Source organism: Ranitomeya imitator, chromosome 5 (assembly GCF_032444005.1).
Source record: "Ranitomeya imitator isolate aRanImi1 chromosome 5, aRanImi1.pri, whole genome shotgun sequence".
Taxonomy (NCBI): domain Eukaryota; kingdom Metazoa; phylum Chordata; class Amphibia; order Anura; family Dendrobatidae; genus Ranitomeya; species Ranitomeya imitator.
In genome coordinates this window covers 16760218-16776352 of record NC_091286.1, presented here as the reverse complement: position 1 = coordinate 16776352, position 16135 = coordinate 16760218, and the positions used below count along the sequence as shown (strand labels likewise).

The following is a 16135-nucleotide window of genomic DNA, read 5'->3' as shown; positions in this document are numbered from 1 at the left end:
AGCACTTAACATCAGAGTTTTGACAGCATTTTAACAATTATGAGTGATTCCACTGTTTGTACATATGATCTTAGACTGTTGTCCTTCACCCAATATGTTACACTATTTGTTAGCTTGATAAAGACCGTTGCACATATGGAACATCAACATTCTGAAGTCCTGTAAATTAACTTGGCTTCCCAGCTCGATGTTTCAACACACACTTGGAGGGTTTAGTCCATGCCCAGTGCATTTCAGGTCCTAATATAGACTTTCCATTGACTGCATTTCCTTTAGTTCAAAGACGTCCTTTACATTATCTTGCAGATTGGGTCAAGTCTTAAATGCAAAGTAACAAAGCCTGATTTTGATCAATATCTTACTTATTGTGACATGGGCGTGATAAATAATAATAATAATAATCTTTATTTATATAGCGCCAACATATTCCGCAGCGCTTTACAGTTTAACAGTTTCAAACACAACAGTCATAAGAAACAACGTTAACAATACAATAATTAAAGCAAAATAAGACGACCCTGCTCGTGAGAGCTTACGATCTACAATGAGGTGGGGGAGATGCAAAGTACAGGTGTGTATTTACAATGATGTATTTACAATCATGGTCCAGCCATCTTCAGGGGTTGGGGAATAGATGGGGATAGTGAATGGGCTACACACACACACAAACAATAATATAATATATATAAATGCTTACAGTTTCTATCCTCAAATCCGTAATCTGCTCTGATTGTGGCGTAAAAAGGATAAAATGATGAACATCACCAATCTCCTTCATTCTGAACATAAAACTGGCTTCTGCCCTGTGTGAGTTCTTTCATGTTTAACAAGATCTGATTTGAAGACAAAACACTTCCCACATTGTGAACATGCGAATGGCTTCTCCCCTGTGTGAATTATCTGATGTTTCACAAGATCTGATTTGTAAACAAAACACTTCCCACATTGTGAACACGAAAATGGCTTCTCCCCTGTGTGAGTACTATGATGATATACAAGACCAGATCTGTGGCTAAAACGTTTCCCACATTCTGAGCATGAATATGGCTTCTCCCCTGTGTGAGTTCTCTGATGTTTAATGAGATTTGACCTGTGCACAAAACATTTCCCACATTCTGAACATGAATATGGCTTTTCACCTGTATGAGTTCTCTGATGTTCAATTTGACTTGATTTGTCGCTAAAATATTTCCCACATTCTGAACATGAGTATGGCTTCTCTCCTGTGTGAATTCTCTGATGTTTAACAAGATTTGATCTCTGGACAAAAGATTTTCCACATTCTGAACATGAATATGGCTTCTCCCCGGTGTGAGTCCTGTGATGTTCAATGAGACCTGATTTGTCACTAAAACATTTTCCACATACTGAACATGCAAAAGGCTTCTCCCCGGTGTGAGTTCTTAAATGACCCTCAAGATGTGTTTTCTGACTAAAACACTTCCCACATTCAAGACATGAAAATGGCTTATCCCCTGTGTGAATTCTCTGGTGTAGAAAAAGAATCGATTGCTGGGTAAAACATTTCCCACATTCTGAGCATGAAAAAGGTTTCTCCCCTGTGTGACTTTTTACATGTTTCATAAGATTTGATTTCCGAGTAAAACATTTTCCACATTCTGAACATGAAAATGGCTTAGTCCCTGTGTGAATTGTTGCATGTTCCATTAGATTTGATTTCCTACTAAAATGTTTCCCACATTCTGAACATGAAAATGGCCGTTCATCTTTGTGAATTTGCGCATACAAAGAAAGATTTGATTTCTTTTCAAATTGTTTTTCAGGTGGAAATATTTCCCCCTGTCCGTGTCCACTTCCTTGTTGTCCAATCAGCATTTGATTAAAAGAAGGTTTCCTATGACCAGAAGAATCAGTGGACAGATCTCTGCAGTCAACTACTATTGGGACATTGGGAATTGCATCATGAGGTTGTCTGGTATTGTTATTCTCTACTTCATAGTAGGGAGATAAATGGTGATGTCCTTTGGAGGCTCTCACCTCGATGTCACCTGGAAAAAAAAACAAATATTTCTTATTTTCTCAAATAAAAATAAATTTTTATCCAATAAAAACTTTAATGATATAAAAGAAAATCTGCATCCAGAAATGAGGTTAATTGACAACATCTGTAAGTATATCGCAAATGCATGTATTAAAGTGAAGAAAGACCACGGAAAACAACAGTGTTTGTGTTGCTTGTCGGCAGAGATCCTATACGATCCAGACCATACAATAAAATATCACAATGTCAACAGACAACATAAAATTAAAAATGAACCCTTTCCTATGTAACTGCAGATATTTTGCTTGTGTCTATGTGAGTTATTGTGTAAATAGACCATTTTGTCTTCGATGTCAATGACCTTCCACTGTCTCTGTACATTCATTAGTTTTCCGTATCATTGATGATATTTCTTCCTTCAGCGTGATCATTTGAGCAGGTAGTAAGGATAAAGCAGTGCTTCACACCGAGTTACCGCCATCAATACCGTCACTTACTGTAGGGTCAGTGCTCTGCGGCTCTGGGCTGCCGATATCTCCAGGCTCTGGCTTTGGTATTGGTTCCTGGCTGTGAGCAAAGTCCTCCATTTCTGGCACATCTCACCCTCCTATCTCTGAAGACTCAGCATTCTTCTGCTCATCAGCCAAATGGAGCAAAGAATCATCCTCCATGGAGCACAGAATCATCATCATCCATGGGGCACAGAATCATCATCATCATCCATGGAGCACAGAATCATCCTCCATGGAGCACAGAATCATCATCATCCATGGGGCACAGAATCATCATCATCCATGGAGCACAGAATCATCCTCCATGGAGCACAGAATCATCCTCCATGGAGCACAGAATCATCATCATCCATGGGGCACAGAATCATCCTCCATGGAGCACAGAATCATCATCATCCATGGGGCACAGAATCATCATCATCCATGGGGCACAGAATCATCATCCTCCATGGATCACAGAATCATCATCATCCATGGGGCACAGAATCATCATCATCCTTGGGGCACAGAATCATCATCATCCATGGAGCACAGAATCATCCTCCATGGAGCACAGAATCATCATCCATGGAGCACAGAATCATCCTCCATGGAGCACAGAATCATCCTCCATGGAGCACAGAATCATCCTCCATGGAGCGCAGAATCATCCTCCACATGGCACAGAATCATCCTCCATGGAACACAGAATCATCATCCATGGAGCACATAATCATCATCCATGGAGCACAGAATCATCATCCATGGGGCACATAATCATCATCCATGGAGCATAGAATCATCCTCCATGGAGCACAGAATCATCCTCCATGGAGCACAGAATCATCCTCCACGGGGCACAGAATCACCCTCCACGGGGCACAGAATCACCCTCCACGGAGCACAGAATCACCCTCCACGGAGCACAGAATCACCCTCCACGGAGCACAGAATCACCCTCCACGGAGCACAGAATCATCCTCCATGGAGCACAGAATCATCATCCATGGGGCACATAATAATCATCCATGGAGCATAGAATCATCCTCCATGGAGCACAGAATCATCCTCCACGGGGCACAGAATCACCCTCCACGGAGCACAGAATCACCCTCCATGGAGCACAGAATCATCCTCCATGGAACACAGAATCATCATCCATGGGGCACAGAATCATCCTCCATGGAACACAGAATCATCATCCATGGAGCACATAATCATCATCCATGGAGCACAGAATCATCATCCATGGGGCACATAATCATCATCCATGGAGCATAGAATCATCCTCCATGGAGCACAGAATCATCCTCCATGGAGCACAGAATCATCCTCCACGGAGCACAGAATCACCCTCCACGGGGCACAGAATCACCCTCCACGGAGCACAGAATCACCCTCCACGGAGCACAGAATCACCCTCCACGGAGCACAGAATCACCCACCATGGAGCACAGAATCATCCTCCACATGGCACTGAATCACCCACCATGGAGCATGCCTGCTTGATGTGGGTTGTATCAAATCTAGCAAGCTCCACAGCAGCCAGCTTTCCTATTCTCCCAGACATAGGTAGGCTATTTGCTAAAAAGATCCAAAATATGTTGATAAAAGTTAAGTCATGTAATGAAGGATCCTGTGAACTTCCAATCGGTCAAACATCGGCAGGTCAAATATCTTTCTCTATATGTAGATGGTCGACGTTTGTGGTACTGTGCAGCGCTCCGGCTATATGTAGATGGTCGACGTTTGTGGCACTGTGCAGCGCCCCGGCTATATGTAGATGGTCGACGTTTGTGGTACTGTGCAGCGCTCCGGCTATATGTAGATGGTCGACGTTTGTGGTACTGTGCAGCGCCCCGGCTATATGTAGATGGTCGACGTTTGTAGTACTGTGCAGCGTCCCGGCTATATGTAGATGGTCGACGTTTGTGGTACTGTGCAGCGCTCCGGCTATATGTAGATGGTCGACGTTTGTGGTACTGTGCAGCGCCCCGGCTATATGTAGATGGTCGACGTTTGTGGTACTGTGCAGCGCCCCGGCTATATGTAGATGGTCGACGTTTGTGGTACTGTGAAGCGCTCCGGCTATATGTAGATGGTCGACGTTTGTGGTACTGTGAAGCGCTCCGGCTATATGTAGATGGTCGATGTTTGTGGTACTGTGCAGCGCTCCGGCTATATGTAGATGGTCGACGTTTGTGGCACTGTGCAGCGTCCCGGCTATATGTAGATGGTCGATGTTTGTTGTACTGTGCAGCGCCCCGGGTATATGTAGATGGTCGACGTTTGTGGCACTGTGCAGCGTCCCGGCTATATGTAGATGGCCGACGTTTGTGGTACTGTGCAGCGCTCCGGCTATATGTAGATGGTCGATGTTTGTGGTACTGTGCAGCGCTCCGGCTATATGTAGATGGTCGACGTTTGTGGCACTGTGCAGCGCTCCGGCTATATGTAGATGGTCGACGTTTGTGGTACTGTGCAGCGCTCCGGCTATATGTAGATGGTCGACGTTTGTGGTACTGTGCAGCGCTCCGGCTATATGTAGATGGTCGACGTTTGTGGTACTGTGCAGCGCTCCGGCTATATGTAGATGGTCGACATTTGTGGTACTGTGCAGCGCCCCGGCTATACAGTGCCTACAAGTAGTATTCAACCCCCTGCAGATTTAGCAGGTTTAATAAGATGCAAATAAGTTAGAGCCTTCAAACTTCAAACAAGAGCAGGATTTATTAACAGATGCATAAATCTTACAAATCAAAAAGTTTTGTTGCTCAGTTAAATTTTTATAAATTTTAAGCATAAAAGTTTGGGTCAATTATTATTCAACCCCTAGGTTTAATATTTTGTGGAATAACCTTTGTTTGCAATTACAGCTAATAATCGTCTTTTCTAAGACCTGATCAGGCCGGCACAGGTCTCTGGAGTTATCTTGGCCCACTCCATGCAGATCTTCTCCAAGTTATCTAGGTTCTTTGGGTGTCTCATGTGGACTTTAATCTTGAGCTCCTTCCACAAGTTTTCAATTGGGTTAAGGTCAGGAGACTGACCAGGCCACTGCAACACCTTGATTTTTTGCCTCTTGAACCAGGCCTTGGTTTTCTTGGCTGTGTGCTTTGGCTCGTTGTCTTGTTGGAAGATGAAATGACGACCCATCTTAAGATCCTTGATGGAGGAGCGGAGGTTCTTGGCCAAAATCTCCAGGTAGGCTGTGCTATCCATCTTCCCATGGATGCGGACCAGATGGCCAGGCCCCTTGGCTGAGAAACAGCCCCACAGCATGATGCTGCCACCACCATGCTTGACTGTAGGGATGGTATTCTTGGGGTCGTATGCAGTGCCATCCAGTCTCCAAACGTCACGTGTGTGGTTGGCACCAAAGATCTCGATCTTGGTCTTATCAGACCAGAGAAACTTGAACCAGTCAGTCTCAGAGTCCTCCAAGTGATCATGAGCAAACTGTAGACGAGCCTTGACATGACGCTTTGAAAGTAAAGGTACCTTACGGGCTCGTCTGGAACGGAGACCATTGCGGTGGAGTACGTTACTTATGGTATTGACTGAAACCAATGTCCCCACTGCCATGAGATCTTCCCAGAGCTCCTTCCTTGTTGTCCTTGGGTTAGCCTTGACTCTTCGGACAAGCCTGGCATCGGCACGGGAGGAAACTTTCAAAGGCTGTCCAGGCCGTGGAAGGCTAACAGTAGTTCCATAAGCCTTCCACTTCCGGATGATGCTCCCAACAGTGGAGACAGGTAGGCCCAACTCCTTGGAAAGGGTTTTGTACCCCTTGCCAGCCTTGTGACCCTCTACGATCTTGTCTCTGATGGCCTTGGAATGCTCCTTTGTCTTTCCCATGTTGACCATGTATGAGTGCTGTTCACAAGTTTGGGGAGGGTCTTAAATAGTCAGAAAAGGCTGGAAAAAGAGATAATTAATCCAAACATGTGAAGCTCATTGTTCTTTGTGCCTGTACTACTTCTTAATACTTTAGGGGAACCAAACAGAATTCTGGTGGGTTGAGGGGTTGAATAATAAATGACCTTCTGAAAAAACTTTTCCCAATTTTAAATAAAAATAAACAAAGAAATAACATTCTTTTTTGCTGCAGTGCATTTCACACTTCCAGGCTGATCTACAGTCCAAATGTCACAATGCCAAGTTAATTCCAAATGTGTAAACCTGCTAAATCTGCAGGGGGTTGAATACTACTTGTAGGCACTGTATGTAGATGGTCGATGTTTGTGGTACTGTGCAGCGCTCCGGCTATATGTAGATGGTCGATGTTTGTGGTACTGTGCAGCGCTCCGGCTATATGTAGATGGTCGACGTTTGTGGTACTGTGCAGCGCCCCGGCTATATGTAGATGGTCTACGTTTGTGGCACTGTGCAGCGCTCCGGCTATATGTAGATGGTCGACGTTTGTGGTACTGTGCAGCGCTCCGGCTATATGTAGATGGTCGACGTTTGTGGTACTGTGCAGCGCCCCGGCTATATGTAGATGGTCGATGTTTGTTGTACTGTGCAGCGCCCCGGCTATATGTAGATGGTCGATGTTTGTTGTACTGTGCAGCGTTCCGGCTATATGTAGATGGTCGACGTTTGTGGTACTGTGCAGCGCTCCGGCTATATGTAGATGGTCGACTTTTGTGGTACTGTGTAGCGCTCCGGCTATATGTAGATGGTCGACTTTTGTGGTACTGTGCAGCGCTCCGGCTAACCACAGTCAGGTAGAGCGATCCATCTCGGTGTGACATCACCCTATATAGTCCAGGTCCAATAACCTTTCCAAAAAATTACGATTATATAAGCTGATCTAGTCTCAGGATCACATTATACATCCACCACATAAACAAATTTAATTGTTTATTCTTTTTAATAATAGAAAAATAAAAGTGTTAAGGCAATATCCCTCATCCTCTACAACCCAGGAAGGTCTCCTCTTACCCGGAGATGTGATGGACCGGTGATCCTCCATCATGGCGTCCTTGTATAGATCCTTGTGTCCTTCTATATACTCCCACTCCTCCATGGAGAAATAGACGGTGACGTCCTGACACCTTATAGGAACCTGACACACACAATGACCCGCCATTAGCACACCCCTCCCCCGGCGTTATTGTACAATGTCCCAGCATTCCCGGCAGCGCTCACCTCTCCGCTCAGCAGCTCAGTGATCCTATTGGTCAGTTCTAGGATCTTCTGCTCATGTATCAGCGAATGAGGTGGAGGCTCGGTGATGTCACTCGGGGTCCTGCTCCGCCCTCCTGACACACGGGGGGTCACACACTCCCCAGACGACGTCTTCACTACTGTGTGATCCTGTGTATGGGGAGACGCCGATCACTACACTGAGGACAAGAATCCTTCACCTTTCCCGTCATTTCCCTGCTTTATTCCTAGAGATCAGAATGATGTGAAGATCTCACCTCTCCAGTGATCCAGTAGATTATCTCCAGGGTGAGGTCTAATATCCGAGCCGCCATGTGGTCTCTGTCCTGCTCCATCCTCGGGGGGTCAATGATGCAAAGGACCATCGTCAAAGGAAAGGATTCCTGAACATAAAGAACCTGAGAAAACAAGGTGGAATTGGAAGAAATCACATTTGAAAACATATTTTACAGAAAAAGTAGTAGCTACATAGTGCAGTCCCCCATAATAAACTTTAAACTTGAGCCCAGAAATCAGAACTCAGATCAAACATAAAAAAAATAAAAAATCAGACAATTACATTCTTTTCCTCGCTCCTGACTTCTCATCAATACGACCCAACAAATAATGTACCTACTGTATTTATAACATGACAGTAAAGCATCTAGACTCCTGAACACTGAAGTTGTAGTATCAAGAAGGAAAATGTGTGGAATTCAGAAAATCACAGGACACAGACGTCACTGATCCCCAAAAAGACAAAAAAAGGAAACAAAAATTCAAAACCTCTGGATTTATCCAGTCTGAGCCTCGTGCAGAAATCCTGGCACCTCCGGCCTCGGCTGCTGTCACTGAAGTCATTAATGGTCGTCTGAGGAAGGTTCTGCCACTGAATGGACTTGGGCAAATCATCAAGATCCACTGCTGGCAGCTCCTGTGTAATCACTGAACAATGATGTCCCCGATGTGCTTGATGGAGACAAGTCCAGAGATGCTGCAGCCATGGGAGCAGGTTTAGGCCACACAGGAGGCTCACAGCAGCTCCAGTAACATTCAGCATGATATCCTGGGACACTTTGGAGACATGTCTGCACCACTGGTTCCACGACAAAATCAGAGCCGTTATGAAAATTAGAGGGGTCTACCAACCATATATTGTGCCCCCCCTACATCATAAACCTGGGGGTAGGACCAGTGTGACATTGTCTTATGAATGGGCAATTGTACAAAAAGCTGCCGGCAGCGGATCCTGATGATTTGTACAATCAGAAGCAGAACCGTCCTCATACGACCATTAATAACCTCGGTGACATCAGCCAAGGCCGGAGGTGCCGAGATTTATGCACGAGGCTCAGACTCCAGACTGAATAAATCCAGAGGTTTGAAAATTTTGTCTCCATTTTCCATTATTTGCAGATCACTAACCTTTCCATTCTGCGATTTCGAGACTTCAGAACTTTAATAATAATAACTATTATTATTATTTCTATAGCAGCAGCATATCCTGCAGTACTTTACATTACAGAGGGGACTTGTACAGGCAATATCACACATTACAGGGTAAACACATAATTCAACAAGAGTGATGACCCTGCTGCTTACAATTGTCCTGGGTAATGCATTCCAGAGAATTGGCGCAGCTTGCAAGAAGCCCTGAAGAAGGGAGTGGGAGGATCGGATTATGGAGGATGTTAATCTAAGGTTATTAGCAGAATGGAGAGCACATGTAGGGTGGTAGAAAGACAAGGGAGGAGATGTAGTTGGATTCTGAACCGTGGAGTGCTTTGTGAGTGAGAGTGATAAGTTTCTATTGAACTCTATATCTGATGGGCAACCTGTGGAATGACTGGCACAGGGTAGAAGCGTCGGTGTAACTGCTGGACAGGAATATGTTCCTGGCTGCTGCATTCAGGACAGATTGGAGAGGGGAGAGTTTAGTAAGAGGGAGAACGATCAGTAGAGAGTTACAATAGTCCAGACAAGAAGGAATAATAGTGATAGAAAGAGTTTTTACGGAGTCAAAAGGTAAGAAAAGGTAAGACAGAGGGCGTGCTTCTGGGGAGTATGGGGAGGAAATGGCAATATCGGGCACAGGTAGGTTAGTGGAGGGAGGAAACACAGGGAGACAGTGTTAGAGATAGTGGAGAGACAATCCCTGGTGCTTTGTAGTGAGGGGTGATGTCAGATATTATATATACACTGTACATACTATATACATATATAAATATCACTATATCAGGTATATCACCACTGCACTGATATAAACAAGGAAAGAAGATCTGCGACTATAAGTGTCACGTACCCGGACAGGTTGATGCTCTGCAGATGTCACCTCCTGGTGGATACAGGACCTGCGGTGATGTCACAGTCATGTGATCAATTACACGGGAGAGACACTTAGTAAATGTTAGAGACTGTAGGACCTTTTGACATCACATGGCCACATGACAGGAAGTCCTACTGCTTAATTCCTCCCCTCACATGACATCACCAAAGGTCCTGTGGTGATTGAGAGACAACAAAGACCTGCGCAGATCCATTTAACCCCTTAATGCAGCAGCTTATTCGGGATGATTGGTTGCAGACGCATTACTCCAATCTGACATTTTACATAGTAATGTGGAGGTGCCTGTCTCCTTATAGGGGGGGCACATGACCTGCTGGTGTCGAGGGTCTACATGCCATTGATGGTATCTTGAATTCATAGATGAGCTGCTCTATAGTGATAGAGAAGATATCACGATTTTATTTATTTTGCTTTATTATTATACTTTGCTTATATAGCGCCATCATATTCCACACCTTTGCAAACATCATCACTGCCTCCAATGGGGCTCACAATCTAAATTCCCTATCAGTATGTCTTTGGAATGTGGGAGGAAACCGGAGAACCCGGAAGAAACCCACGCAAACACATGGAGAACATTCAAACTCCTTGCAGATGTTGTCCTGGGTGGGATTTGAACCCAGGACCCCAACGCTGCAAAGCAACAGTGCTAACCACTGAGCCACATATGAAGAGACAAGTTGTCATTAGTGATGGGTGAACATGGGCTAATTTAAATAGATTCTATTCTATCATACTGAAGTTAGCTGCAATTATGGTGGGCTTAGCTGCTGTAGTAGGAATAGTGTATTAGAGGTACATAGGCTGTTGATTGTTTTACAGTCCTTGGGGCTACGCTAAACGAAACATCCTTTTCAGGGCTAATTCAAATACATTCTATTCTCTGATAATACTGCTCTTATCTGTTATTTGTGTAGGGTTAGCTGCTGCACTAGGGATAGCATATTAGAGGCATCTAATCAGGGAATATTGCTGTTAGGGCACACAGGATGCGTGTGTTGTCATCTCAATGGTCTGCTGACAAATTGTAGATGAGAGGTTTACAGCCGGAGAAATACACAGAACAAGAGCAAGTCGTGTCTCAAATGATTTCTGATTTTATTGGTCAAGTAGCACGGTTTTTTTTAGAGAGAAATAAGGTACTTTCCACACATTACATCATTTTTTTTCTAATAATTAATGCAAGGTATTGCAGTTATTGCTGATTACACATGTCCTATGTCATCTTTACAGTCCTTGTTGTGCAACCTAAAACCAACAGTCCGTATCAGGGTTACATCTATTCTATTCCCTATTAATATCGCCATTAGCTGCATTTAGTGTAGGCATAGGTGTTGGAGGAGGTATAGTTTTGGATTAGAGGAGGAGGACAAGAAAAAGGAGAAACCATGAACTATATACCCTTTTTTGGGAAGGAAAAGGGCGAATGGAAATAAACCTGAAAAAAAGGAACATTTTTATTGACTTTATGTCCCGCTGCTGTCATCCAGTGGGGTTGAGAAGTCTGGGCCAATCCAGGCCTTGTTCATTTTGATAAGATTCAGGCTGTCAGCATTTTTGCACCTGTTTTGGCAAACCTTGTTGCATGCTTTGGAAAATGACCTCAGTCTCTGTCCCCAGGAGCAACCTAAAGCACACTTTGGTGCTTTATGTACTATTTACAGGGGAACATACCATACGGGCTATTCAGGAGGCCTTGCACCTTATGAACCGTGTTAAGGACAACTTGTGGCTAGCCATAACACATCTGGTCATGAACTGGGAGATGTCCATCCAGGACTTCTGCAGGCTGGTCCACAGCCTGCTCAGGGACTATAACATAATGTACGGATTGGATATCGATGAAGAGGACTAATACCCCTCTCCTTCCCTCAATATGTACTTTCTTCCTCATTCTCCACCTAGTCCACATACAAAGTTTCCTCTTTAATTGTGAGCAGCGGGTGTTTGAGTAGACACAGAAGCGGTATGGTTACACTGATTGTAGCATCATCACCGCTCACCATCTTGGTTGATTCCTCAACGTTTTGTATAACCTTACAGATGCCAGACATCCATGCCCACTCATCGGCTGTTATGTGCGGAAGCTGACCAGAATACTGATGGGCATGTTGTAGCTGGCATTCAACCACTGCCTTCTGCTGTGCACAAAGCCTTTCATTAGCTTTTGAGGATATTTTGGTCTACTTCACTTTTTCAGGCAGGTCCTATTTAAGTGATTTCTTGATTTAGAACAGGTGTGGCAGTAATCAGTTAAAGTTTTGTGTTTTTTACCTTGTCTGTCTCGTGTTTTTGAATGTCCTATGTGTTGTACCATCTGCAGTGGTGAGGCTAGCATCCTTGTCTAGCAGTGCACTAGCCAGGGCAGTGCGAGGTGACAGTGAGTGACGAGGTTTGTGATGGCGGCGTGGGGGAGGGCCCGATTAGGGTGTTAGGGGAGTGCAGGGACAGACTCAGGTTGGAGCTCAAGAAGTGTCCATCCCTCATTCCCTATCGGTAGGGCCTTCCTCTCCCCATTTCCATCCCGTTGAGTGTGTGTTGTGCAGTCCGCTGACCGACCCCCAGTTGGGTTGTTACATTTCGTGACAATATGGTGTATTTGTATGCTGCAAAGTTAGAAGCCTTTAAAAATAGAAGTATTAATAGTTTATTTTTTATCAATTATCAAAATGCAAAGTGAATCAACAAAAGAGAAATGTAAACCCCATAAGTATTTAGTACGACTGTGTTTAACGCTTACGTAGAATACGTTTCTCTGAACGAACCCTGAAGTAAGTTTTCACGCTTTTGGTACACACTTTTCCATTACTTTCTTGCAGTAAAATCAGCTTTTTTTTTACATGCAGATTTTGTCAGTGTTTGGGCGTTGTATCATTTTTAACCTTCAGTGTTTCATCAGTTTTTTCTATATACAGTCAGTCACAGACATAGGTTGCCGTCAGTGTGCTTTCCAAAATTTTCACAAGTGCACAGGCTTGCATTGGTGGGATTGATGTGTGACTGGGGTGAGAAACATATGTCCCTGGTCCCTTTCTGCTTGGAACACTCAGCCTGCAGTAAGGCTACGTTCACATTAGCGTTACGCTAATGTGCGTCGCTGTTGCGTCGGCTACGCAGCGGCGACGCGCCCCTATGTTTAACATAGGGGACGCGTGCGTCTTTTTGCACGCGTTTTCCGACACGTGCGTCGTTTTAGATGCTAGCGTCGGACGCAAGAAAACGCTACAAGTTGCATTTTTCTTGCGTCCGATTTCAGCAAAAAACGACGCACGCGTCGCAAAACGCGCGCGTTTTTGCGCGCGTCTGCGCGCGTTTTTCCATGCGTCGCCGACGCAACAGCGACGCGACGCTAATGTGAACGTAGCCTAAGATCATAGATGTGGGCACAGCTCCACAGACTGTAACGGGAATATGTGGCATCCATGAAAAACTCGTACATATAAAGTGAATGAGGTCTTAGTGTGAGTTGTTTAACTGCCAAAAACATTCAGGCCACGTTCACACGTTGCGCATTTGGTGTAGTTTTACGTGTGGACTTGCTGGGTCCTGCAGGTAGAGCAAGCTCAGTAGCTGAGCACACTGTGCAGATGCCAGCTGTAATATACATTAATATAATATAAATTAACCAGCTCGGATAACGGCGTAATAAGAAAAATAATGAAAATGCCAGAATGCATTCTTTTCATCACCGCAATAGAGCAAAAAAGTGCAATCTGTGATCAAAACAGCTATCCATAAAAACAGCAGCTCGCCTCGCAAAAAAAACAAAGGTCCCTCACACAACTCCTATTGATGGAAAAATTAAATGAAAACGTTATGGGTCTCAAAAATGTCGACACAAGCTATTTATAAATCACCCAATCAGGTAATCCAGTCTGCGGTCTGGGCTGTCAGAAGTCAGGAGTAAAGGAAGATGATCCCGGGATCCAGAAAGTGTGGGGAGGCCCCACGCGTATCGCTGCTAAGCGCAGCTTCGTCAGGGGACGAAGCTGCGCTTAGCAGCGATACGCGTGGGGCCTCCCCACACTTTCTGGATCCCGGGATCTTCCTTTACTCCTGACTTCTGACAGCCCAGACCGCATTACCTGATTGGGTGATTTATACTCATACCTTGTATTCTTCCTACCATTGTGCCACATATCCTGACCTTTGTGGGCACTTTTCTATAGCCAGGGTTATATCTTTGTCTCACCTGACCACCTTGCTTTATATTTATATTTTTCCTTTGGTTTAATTTATCTTTTGCTGGTATTATCCCTTTTTTTTTTTTTTTTTTCCTATTATGGTCCCTTGATAGTCACTGGCTCGTCTTCCATAGCAGGGCTACTCATTCATAGTGGGGGTATCTGGGGACGCCCAGACCCTCTGTGCTCTTTTATAGGTTTGTACTATTATATCTGTATTATTGAATTATTGAGCCACATTTTTATAGGGCTTAGGGGGTTTTATTCCCCACTTTACAGGTCTCCCTTATATGCTAATTATTGATTTTCATATATAGGTATTTTTTGGTTGCCATTATTGTTGGGTTGTATAGTACATATATTACTATTTGTATTTTGGGCTGTCTTTCATGAGTATTTACCATGGGACCAGGGGTGTGGTTTTTATATTTTAACATGCTTTTATTCTAATGTATGTGTCTCTGTTTTCAATAAACTTTTTGTAATTTGTTGCTACTCAGCTTTCATTTTTCTGGGTGTGAGCTCCGTTTGCATGTCTGCTTTTCTTGGTTGCTTTATTATGTCCTTTTGACTATGCATGGTGCTGCACCCCTTTATAGATCTACTATTAGCATAATATTATGTTTGCCCAGCTGTGGTGCTCCCTATTTTTCTATAAATCCCCGAATAGCTGGTTTTTGGTCATTCTGCCTCACAAAAATCGGAATAAAAAGCGATCAAAAATTGTCATGTGCCCGAAAATGTTACCAATAAAAACGTCAACTCGTCCCGCAAAAAACAAGACCTCACAAGACTTTATGGACCAAAATATGGAAAAATTATAGCTCTCAAAATGTGGTAACGCAAAAAATATTTTTTGCAATAAAAAGCGTCTTTCAGTGTGTGACGGCTGAAAATCATAAAAATCCGCTAAATAACCTGCTATAAAAGTAAATCAAACCCCCCTTCATCACCCCCTTAGTTAGGGAAAAATTTAAAAAATGTATTTATTTCCATTTTCCCATTAAGGTTAGGGCTAAGGTTAGGGTTGGGGCTAGGGTTAAGGCTACAGTTAGGGTTGGGGCTAAAGTTAGGGTTTGGGCTAACATTAGGGTTGGGGCTAAAGTTAGGGTTTGGATTACATTTACGGTTGGGAATAGGGTTGGGATTAGGGTTAGGGGTGTGTTTAGGGTTACTGTTGAGATTCGGGTTAGGGGTGTGTTTGGATTAGGGTTTCAGTTATAATTGGGGGGTTTCCACTGTTTAGGCACATCAGGGGCTCTCCAAACGCGACATGGCGTCCGATCTCAATTCCAGCTAATTCTGCGTTGAAAAAGTAAAACAGTGCTCCTTCCCTTCCGAGCTCTCCCGTGTGCCCACACAGGGGTTTACCCCAACATATGGGGTATCAGCGTACTCAGGACACATTGGACAACAACTTTTGAGGTCCAATTTCTCCTGTTACCCTTGGGAAAATACAAAACTGGGGGCTAAAAAATAATTTTTGTGGAAAAAAAAAGATTTTTTATTTTCACGGCTCTGCGTTATAAACTATAGTGAAACACTTGGGAGTTCAAAGTTCTCACAACACATCTAGATAAGTTCCTTGGTGGGTCTAGTTTCCAATATGGGATCACTTGTGGGGGTTTTTTACTGTTTAGGTACATTAGGGGCTCTGCAAACGCAATGTGACGCCTGCAGACCATTCTATCTAAGTCTGCATTCCAAATGGCGCTCCTTCCCTTCCGAGCTCTCCCATGCGCCCAAACTGTGGTTCCCCCCCCCCACATATGGGGTATCAGTGTACTCAGGACAAATTGAACAACAACTTTTGGGGTCCTATTTCTCCTGTTACCCTTGGGAAAATACAAAACTGGGGGCTAAAAAAATAATTTTTGTGGGAAAAAAAAGATTTTTTTATTTCCACGGCTCTGCGTTATAAACTGTAACGAAACACTTGGGGGTTCAACGCTCTCACAAC

The 16135-nt window shown here is 44.0% G+C and overlaps 1 protein-coding gene across 1 annotated transcript in view; it reads right to left on the bottom strand.

Moving 5' to 3' along the window:
• Window positions 1-379: 379 nt before the first annotated feature.
• LOC138637639 (zinc finger protein 594-like) overlaps window positions 380-16135 on the bottom strand; it is a gene marked incomplete at its 5' end in the record, with an annotated part of 74403 nt that continues 58647 nt past the window's right edge. Inside the window, one exon of the mRNA XM_069726478.1 lies at window positions 380-1645. Within this exon, the coding sequence (XP_069582579.1) occupies window positions 775-1645 (871 nt within the window). The remainder of the gene's footprint in view (window positions 1646-16135) is intronic.